The sequence below is a fragment of the Rhinolophus ferrumequinum genome, chromosome 14 (genome assembly GCF_004115265.2).
Source record: "Rhinolophus ferrumequinum isolate MPI-CBG mRhiFer1 chromosome 14, mRhiFer1_v1.p, whole genome shotgun sequence".
Lineage (NCBI taxonomy): Eukaryota > Metazoa > Chordata > Mammalia > Chiroptera > Rhinolophidae > Rhinolophus > Rhinolophus ferrumequinum.
The window spans coordinates 13,553,028-13,563,060 of NC_046297.1; the positions used below are offsets into that span (position 1 = coordinate 13,553,028).

General features: G+C 41.8%; 1 protein-coding gene across 1 annotated transcript; it reads left to right on the top strand.

Annotated features, from left to right (window-relative positions):
- The first annotated feature begins 861 nt into the window (after window positions 1–861).
- On the top strand, window positions 862–5,116 carry TCF24 (transcription factor 24). Its single transcript, XM_033125675.1, has 3 exons — window positions 862–966; window positions 1,537–1,949; window positions 4,807–5,116. The coding sequence occupies exons 2-3, from the start codon at window positions 1,560–1,562 to the stop codon at window positions 4,918–4,920; spliced, it is 504 nt and encodes a 167-aa protein (XP_032981566.1). The 5' UTR covers window positions 862–966; window positions 1,537–1,559; the 3' UTR covers window positions 4,921–5,116.
- Window positions 5,117–10,033: the final 4,917 nt, after the last annotated feature.

Here is a 10,033-nt window from a genome sequence, read left to right on the forward strand (position 1 = left end):
GAGACCCTCAGCGCACCGCTGCCAGCCACGCTTCCCGCGGGTCCCCAAGTGCAAGACACCTCCGTGAGTTCCTCGCAGGAGGACGGGCCTGGACGAATTTTAAGTCCAAATAACGACACAAAGCGGAGGCCCCGCGGGGACAACGGAGGCGGCCGGCCAGGATGCGCGCCCCTCGGAAGAAGCGATCGAAATCCCAGGGCCATTTACGCTGGTTGGAGAACTTCCTAAACTTAGTACCACCGACGTGGGAGCATTCGAGGGAAGTGGGTTGTCTCTGAGGGGCTCCTCAGCGGGTCACAGAGCACCCAGGTGGAGGGACTACTGCTTCAAGTAATTAGGCCGACGTGAACCATTTACCTTGCGGTGACATAAAAGGCTAGCGCAGCGACGCGGCACACTCCACATTGCCTCACCGAAAACTAAAAGTCACGCTCCACAAAACGACAGCGTCCCGCCTCAACTCGGTGCCTGCCTGGAAGGCGCCCGGCTCAGACCGGTGACTCGCGAAGCCGCGCCGGGGTCCTAGTACCCGGACCCGGGGTCCCGCACCACGCGCCGCCGACCTCGCAGGTGCGGAACGTGGTGCGCTGGGAGTCCCGCCTCGGGAGAGCTTGGACGTGGGGGGCGGGGACAGCAGGACGTCCCGCCCCCTCTGGCCCCGCCCCGCTGGACGGTTTGATTAATGACTCGCCCGCGGCAGAGGGGGCGGCTCCGAGAGGAGGCTGTCCCGGGAATCGCGCTCAGGTGAGCGCGGATCTCCGCGGCCTTGCTGTCGTGGCCCAACACGCACGCTTGGCCCCGGGGGCGCCCTCATAAGAGGCGCGTCCAGCAGTGCTGGAAGCCGCCGTCTGTTTCGGCTGGACGAGGATGGAGTGACCGGCGCGGCCCTGGCCACGCAGACACGGCTCGACTTTCCTTGCCCGCTCGCGCAGCGGAGCAGAGCCCCGCACGGCCGCTCCCGGAAAGGTAAGGGCCCCGGTGCGATCCCCGCCGCGCCGCGCGGTCCTCGCACCTGGAGGGTAGCCGGTACTTTAGTCCGAGGTGAGGCCAGGGGTCCCCCCACTCCTCTGGCAGAAATTAGCCTGGGCTCCAGCCGTCGCCCCCGGGGTCCCGGGCCGCGGGAGCGAATGGTGCGAGAGCGGCGGCCGTAGCCCCAGCACTGCGCGAAAATTACCCGCACCATCTTTCTTGCGAGGTTGCGGGATAACACTCCAGAATCTGGAGCAAGTTCTGAACCCGAGCTGTGCTTCCGAGATCTCGCTTCCCCAGTAGAGTAGCCCTTTCGTTTAATTTGTCCGTGAAAAGTGAAGCCGGTACCACGCCGTCAGCCTTCTAAGGAGCCCAGGAACTCTCAGACCCCAAAGTCTCCCCAGATGTGGGGAGGCAAACACGCCCCAATCAAAGCGACCCCCTCTCGGAGAACACCCGGAGCCACGTCGGGAGGCCAGGCACGCGCGCAGGAGCCGCGAAAGGGCTGCACTCCCGGGCTAAGCCCGACCGGCGCCCCGGCCTCACCGCGCTTTCGGTCCTTTGCAGGGCGCGCGGCGCGGGAAGTCGTGATGGACCGCTGCGGCCCGGCTTGCAGCCCCCTGATCGCCAGCAGCGAACCCGCGCCCCCGGCCTCCGCCACCCGCGACTCGAGCCCGGGGAGGACCGGGCCAGGGCCGGCGGGCCCGGGCGGCGGGGCGCGCTCCGGGGGAGGGCGGCCGGCGGCAGCGAACGCGGCGCGGGAGCGCAGCCGAGTGCAGACTCTGCGGCACGCCTTCCTGGAGCTGCAGCGCACGCTGCCGTCCGTGCCACCCGACACCAAGCTGTCCAAGCTGGACGTGCTGCTGCTGGCCACCACCTACATCGCGCATCTCACCCGAAGCCTGCAGGACGACGCCGAGGCGCCGACGGACCCCGGGCTGGGCGCCCTGCGCGGCGACGGCTACCTGCACCCTGTGAAAGTAAGCGGGCAGGGCGCACTGCGGGGCTGGGGCGAGCAACAGGGCAGCTTGTCCTTAATATCAGAGCCTGGGTAGATGCCACCGGGCTCTCCTCACCCTTCTCTCGGGGTGAGGGGGTGGGGAACAGACCGGCGGAGCGACCGTGGTCTGAGAGGTGTACAGAAGGCTACTCCTTAACCATTCGAAGGCAGTGGGTTTAAACCCGGGTTTTGGGGTAGGGATGTCTCACGCACCTTAGAGGATGCAACCTATAGGATGCCCTTCTCGGGTGAGAGGTTTCTTGGGGATGCCTGGTGAGGTGCTGGGTAATTTTTAGTATCAGAGTTACATTTATGAGCCTTTGAGTTTTTTAAGTGTTTTGAATTTACATAATTACACTTCCATTGTGGTTTTTATCAGATGTTTGAAAAGTTTCAGGAATTAAGTATTCCTGAAAAATGGGGTAATGGAATTATCTGTCCCTAAGTAATCTGTCCCTAGGAAACCAATGTTGAAAATTTTTTGTAAATCCGGTGAGAACAAAATGAGACTGTTCTGCATTCTCACAGTACATTTTCAGTCCGTTTTAATAAAACGTTAACTATCATGGGCTAGACAGCCACCAAGAGTATTAGAAAAACTATAATCTGTTTATGTAAGTTTTATAAGTACTTTGGCATATATGCTAAGCTGATTAAATACTATATTCAAATTATGTAACGGACAGAATTAGATAAGAATATCCGTTTTCTGTAATTTTTCTACATATAGGTAGACTGTAAATAGGTAAATAGGTTTCATTTAATATGGTATGTATGATTATGAATTATTATCTATATTGCAGTATTTAGAGTCTGCATTCTTTTTCTTCTAGACTTGATTGTTTGAAGTCCTACATTGATCTGGTTTTTTGTCCAAAATGCATCATCTTCCCTATATTTTCTAAGCCTAAATTTTTAAATTTTGGTTCCACCGTTCAGAAGCGCTCTCTCTCTCTCTCTCTCTCTCTCTCTCTCTCTCACACACACACACACACACACACACACAAATTAGGACTTAGCCTTAGTATTCAGTGTTCAGTAAATTATTGAATAATCGTTATGAAATGTGGTAAATTACACTCTCTAATATTAACTGAACTTAAACTTTTGTGGAGAGGTTTAACAAAATTTACTTTGCAAAATATAATCAAAATGATAGTTTCAAACTATTTCAAATATTAAATATAAAAATGTAAAATATCATTTATTTGTAATTATGATAGACCACATTCATGTATTATATAACAATTTCAGCTGAAAAGTCATTCATTAAGGGGTTTTGTATTACAGTGTGCCTTAGATTGCTATTGAATTATATCATTAATATTAGATTTTTTAAACATATTTCCCATATTCTCTAAGAAACTTTTTTAAAAAATCATTAAGTACACTTTAAGACAAAAAGCATCTGTTAAAGTGTCTTTGTGGAAGATATAATTCAGATGAAGAAATCAGGTTGTTTTCTATCTTAGTATTTGCTTTTTTGAATGAGTAATGTTAGAACCATAATTTTCATGTAACAATAAGCTTAACAAGAGTTTTATTTTTGCACTTGATGCATGTACCAACTATTTTTGTACTCTATAACTCTTTTAAGAACAATTCAATCTCATTTGTCCTCTGGATCAGTTTGATGTTAAAAGACAACTCTAGGAATAATGAAACAAGGCCAAAGATTACCCCTTCGTGAAATTGATGATGGTTGAACAAATGACTAGTCTGTTTTAAAATCATTAACTAAGTGCCTACTATGCGCAAAGCACAGTGTTAACAGAGCGAACACAGTGAAGGGTAAGACTCACTCCCTCCCCTAAATGAACATGTAATAGAAAGGAATACATATAAGGGAGAACGTTGTGTGTGCCAAAAGAGAGCTATAATCATATGCTGTTGAGGTTCAAAGGAAAAAGATTTTATATACGTAATTAAAACCACCTGTAACATAGTATTTTACAGACACTACCAGAATGCTTAAATATTAACTCTATCTTTCATTTACCTAATCCAAATAGAAATATTCTCATATTATACTTGGGTAACTAAAGGTATTGTAATCCTTAGTATTCCAGGGACCTTAGAACTAAACTGATTATATGACACCCCCCTCCAAAAAAAAGAGAAGTCCATTCTGAAAGGGGTACTTATGTAATTGTTTTTCATCGCTATGGCTATTTGGCAATAAATGCTATTGTATGAGAGGCTGTTCACTTGAAAGGTGAATTTAGAAAAGTCACAATCAGAATACAAATGTGGTGATTACTGAAAAGTTAGAGCTGTGTGATGCAAGTACATCCAGACATTTAATCTGGGTGTTCTGTCAATTCAACACCAAATATTCTAACATTTGCATCTTCTCGATATTGCTTTTAGCTAGATAAAATGTTTAGATAGTTGAATTAGTCACTTTTCATTGTAATTCTTTGACAAGTGTAGACACATCATACTTACCATATATAACTTTTAAAAATATCTTTCAAGCCAGGGATCTTGCTTTAAGGCTTTTGTTTCAGGTTTTAGTTTGAAATTAAAACATTGTGGATAGATATATTTTCATATACTTAACTATATTCTCCATGATTTCTTGTCCACATGTACACATTATTTTATATAGTCATAACCAAAGTCTGGGTATATTCTTACTTTTATTGTTAGCATTAATAAATATTTTTTCATGTTGTCCCTTAGACTTCATAATTATTAATACAATTGTTACTGGCTACATAATATTGCATTTGCATTGAAGTATTTGGAATTACTATTATTATTATTATTATTATTATTGATTATGTTATGTCTGTCATAGATACTAACTTTTGGACTTGTTTGTTCTTTTTCAGAAATGGCCCATGAGGTCAAGATTATACATTGGTGCTACCGGACAGTTTCTGAAGCATTCCGTCTCTGGAGAAAAAGCAAATCATAGCACTGCTCCAACAGACTCACAGCCTTAGGCTCTCTCTCCCCTGATGGGGGCTGGAAGACAATGGTGTCTATTGTTTTTAAAATAGTGTGAAATAATTCTGTATTTATTACATCAGATATAACAAACAGCATTTCTGAAAGTTTACATTATGAATCCATAGTTTGATGTTCAGATTTATCTGTCTAATCTAAATGAATGTGGAATGAAATAATCAGTCTTGCATAAAACACACAGCTTATCTATTCAGTGTAACAGATAGTCATTACTATATAGTACAGGAAAAACTACTGGAAAACAAAAGACACACAAAAAGCAAAAGCTATATATTTACAGAATGCACACACTTTCTTAGCGTATTTATTAAAAACTGAAAAGCTAGTATCTACTGATAGTCTTTCTACTTAAAAAAAATAAAAGCTGTGTTTGTAATGCACTAGTATTTCATTTTAGTATTTCATTTTCATTTTGCTTAAAGTTAGTCTAAGAAGCCATTTCAGTTGGAAGTTGTGAGATCATTTATTCAGTTTTAGCTGAATATGTTTGAAAAGACTGTTGAGGTAATATGATGATGCAGTAACTTCTATAACTAGTTCTTTTTCTCTTGGAAAATTTGCTCACAGTATCAGAAATAGTTTGCATCATAGGACCAGGCTTGGCCACCTTCCTAGAGGATTGCTAAATATCTAATTGTTTCAAAATTGTGGAAGGCATTGGGAATCCCTGAAGCCCAGTGTGAACAGATGGGTGGCACTGGGCAGCAGGGTGCGTCACCCTCCTCCCTGATCACTTTCTTTCGGGTCCCAGACGAGGCCAGCTGGTGCCGCTGCAGCCACCCTAGAGAGAGTAGTGTGTTTGGGCCTGTTGGTGGCCTCAAATGAGTCCCAAGTGAGCTCCCGGGACCCTGACAGCCACAGCTTTGCCAGGTTCCTTCTCCCTTCATCAACTGCTGTTCACAATCTACCTACTTGTCTGTTATGAAATGGGAGATATCCCATTGATTTGGGAATTCCAGGACACAGTGACCATCCGGGCATACATCAGGCCAGAGCAGATCCCACCCCCCATCCTGCCCTTCTTTGAACCTACAGCCAGGGAAGGCTCTCTGCTGTGGGCCTCTCCCACGGCGCTGCCCAGCAGGTGCCCGGGCAGCAGCTGTTCTGCATGATTGCACCGCTGGTTTCATTTTTCAACAGGAGCTGTGGGGTCACAGCCGTGAAGCAGAGATGTTGGTCAGGGAGCACTGTGAACCTCAGAATAACGGGGTGCAGTAGAGACACTTGAAAAAAAATCATCTCTCTTCTCTCATGTCTTTGCTGACTTAGACTCCCTTTTATCTCCCTTTCTTATTTTTCTCCTTACCCTTTACTATTCTACTTTTCAACTGTAAAGTTCAGTTATTTCTCAAAAACCCAGTTTTAAAGTTGTTGAATCTCATTCAAGATTAGCAAATAGAAAGGCATATTAATGGACTTGGTTAAATTAATATAGCAGTTGAACCACCACTTTATTTTCTCCTCACCTCAGTTTTCTTTTGAGTTTTGACAGTGAAATGAAGTAAAAGGCCATTTAAAGACAAAAGCTATCATTCAGTTAAAAAATAAATAAGTAACTAAATAAAACTATCATTCAGTTAAAAATAAATAAAACTATCATTCATTCAGTTGATTCAGCTAAACATGACCATGTTTTTGGCTCATATCTGACAGTTTGTAATTTTTATTATTTTATGTGAATATCTTGTAATGTGATGGAAGCATGTCTTTAAAATAAAAGATATATAATAAAAAGCTTTGTACATACTAATATGTAGCAAAAATGTTTGTATGTTTAAATATTTGTGAATAGTTTTACTCATAACATTGAAAGGGATAAATGGTAAAATGAGATACAGATTCAGCCATTAACTATAGTAAGTTATTGGCATAAAAAGAGCTAAGAATAATCTTTTATCTTAAGGAATGAAATCAAAACTTTTTAAAAGTTACCTAAAATGAACTATAAACACTAAATTTGATAGCAAGAATGTCATAAAAATGGCTTTCTTACAAATAATCTATTTGGCTACAGTTTTTAAAGCATTTAATTGGGAGAAAATTATGACTTGTTGAAGTATCAGACTTTTCTAAATCATCCTGCTAAATAGTTAAGCTTTGCCTTTCACAGTATTACTTTTTATGTCTTCTTGTCCGGTTACAAAGGTTTTAATGCTAAAGAAGTTACATTTCTGCCATAGGTCTTCATAACATTTTAGTAAATTGCTAAATATGCTAACAGCTTTTGGTAGGTTGGAAAATCTCAGAGGAGAAATTGCATATTTTCACCCAAAGTTTCAAGGAAGCATGCTGTTTTAATTAATGGTGCATGGTCAAGAGAAGGGGTGTTACTGAAGTAAAATAAAGTGCTAATTTGAAAATGTAGTCTCTTAAATTTGCATCTGTCTCTATGGATATTTTACAAATACTGAAGGTACATTTGAAAATCTTTCTAGTAGATACCTACTTGGCAATAGCTTCTTCACCAGGCTTTAAGGAACAGAGTATATATTAAGACTGGGAGGGGGTATATTTGGATCATACTATTATCCCATAATCTGCAAGGCAGATCCTCAGTTAAATTTCTGTTAGTTTACTCAGCTCTCAGTGATGTGACATGCATTTAAATTCCTCTATAGTGATATTTTTGGGGGATAAGGAAATGCCTTTTTAGGGGGTCATAACGAGTTCCAACAGACTTAAAATATTGTTGATTTTTCTGATTATAAAAACTGCAGTTTATTGTACACCAATTATACTATATATACATATATCAATAAAGCTCTATTAAAAGTATATGCATGCCCGTTTTGAAAAAAAATAAAAGGAATGAAGTGGCAAATAAAAATCTTACAATGGAGATTGGTGGTTGGGATAGAGTAAAGGTGGGGATATCTGTTCATATGTTATTTGGTAAATAAGAATGGTTCTGCATTGTGATAAGGGTTTTTTTGGCCCAACTACTTCAATCTGCAGAGTTGCAGATATCCCTAACAGTCGTTTTCTTATCTCCATGGAAATTTTGTTTACACTTAGAAGCTGTGCACGAAAAGAAAACAAATGTTAATTGACCTTGTTGAAATGCACAGTAATTATTTTAGTTGAAATTGCTTTTCAGGTAAATTATTCAGTAATTTCTCCTTCTCTCAAAGGGCCTCATTTTATATTCATGAATGCAACTAACCAGTTATTATCAATTAAAGAGAAAGTATTCAGGCTCTAGTCTTTTTTTTTTTTTGGAGTGCGAAGAGGTAATCCTATATATATTTTCCAGCACATTATTTAACCTTTTCTTAAGGCCGCAGTATAGTATAGTACCATTCTGAGGAAATAAACCAATAAAGACATCTCTGCAGTGGCCAACATGATTCCCTCAGAAATGAACACATGAATTATTTGGCATCATTATAAATCAAGTTGCTTGTTGACTCTATATAAACTGTATTGTTCTTAGCTGGCAGGGAGAAGAAATTATAAATTAAACAGATTGCTTTGATCCAAATTTACATATTAGGTATTTTGAGAAGATGGCTTAATCTAAAGGCTCTTTCCTAACTATGTATATTACAGATTATATCGATCATGTATTTTATTTGAAAAACTACGAACTTCGATTCTTCTAACGGCACATTCTGTCTTGATCTGATGACAAAATTCCTTTTTTTTTTTTTTTAAATCATTGCTGGAGGATGTGATATCTCCAGTTTCTCAGATGATTTACCACCAGTAGTGTACTACTGCTGTCTTTCTCCACGGTACACACTTTTGACTTTTTTAATTTTATTTTTGCTGCTATTGTAACTTTAAAAATATCCAAAAACTAAAATCCAAATTTTTTAAGGAGCACTAGGGAAATATTATAAAAGTATGTATCTCAGAGAAATGAATATATATTTTTGTTTTGTTACATACTGGTAGTTGGTGGTCTTTTATACATGACTGTTAATGAAAAAAATAAATGCCCCTTAAATCCTATAGATTTGCTTCTATGAACTTTGAGTGCGGCCCAGCTGGTACTAAGGCACAGTTGGGACTGAGGGACATTAAGTATTCCTGCCTAACTACAGAAACCCGGGAAGGGCTTCCCTTCCTATGTTTACACAAGTCTTAGTTTCAACTCATAAGAGAAACTCGCTCAGTGAAATCTACCTCAATCACTCAAACTCTTTCATTATAAATTATACCTTAGCATTTAGCTGTCAGAAGCTTTTAAATTATAAACTGAAAAATAATCTTAACTATTAGGCTTAAAGATTATGTCAATAGTCATTTCCTATGCGTATGAATGTTACTGAAGAAACTCATGCATTCCAGCCCTCTCAGGACCAAGAAGTATGTCCACAGGGAGCTCTGGGGATGGACTTAAATCACTGGTCTCCATTTTTATGGTCACTGGAAATGGGAGGGCATTTAAAACAATGTGAGGTCTAAGGAAGAATGGATTTTAAACATTCTTCTTTTTCAAATAAGTTCTGAAATCACTCAATTTAAAAATTCTAAACGTGTGCTATTGTAAGGCATCTTAATATTTTACATAGATGGGTATTGTGGGCCAAATTTTTTTTAAATTAAGTTGTATTTTTTTTTTTAAAAAAAGGCCTGTGTATGATTGTTTCTATTCTGTGTGCAGCCTCTCGCTGACTGTAAGACTCTACACCAGAGTCATCTTGAAAGGTAGGCTATAACCAAGTGAAAAAAAGTGGTGTGCAATGGCGGAAACAGGAGAGGCAGGAGAAGGCAGAAGGTGGGAAGTGGGAAGCGAGTTCCAGATTCTCCTTTCAGAGAGGGGAGGCCAGTTCCACCAGGACCCAATCAGGCTTTAAGTGTAATATTCTGGGACATAGAGGAGAGGCTGCTTTAAAAAGGAGACCTGACTTCAGGACGGGACCAGAACAAGATAAAAAGCTGCTCCTGCTGGACCACACCTGGCCTGAGAAGGCCAGACAGCTGTGACTCACCGGGGCTCAGGAAGGACTAGGCCCAGGTGGCTCTCTGTCCCTCTCCCGCCAGCCAAGACCAGAGGCTGGACAATGGCTAGAGTGGGAATGGCTTGACCCAAGATGGAGACTTGTCACCCCAAACAATAACTGCTGGTCTTCCCCCTTCCCC

Excerpts from the sequence above, each read along its gene's own strand:
- TCF24 (XM_033125675.1), top strand. The coding sequence starts at position 1,560 with ATGGACCGCTGCGGCCCGGCTTGCAGCCCCCTGATCGCCAGCAGCGAA. Across the intron at positions 1,950-4,806 it reads GCTACCTGCACCCTGTGAAA|AAATGGCCCATGAGGTCAAG; the intron begins GTAAGCGGGCAG and ends GTTCTTTTTCAG.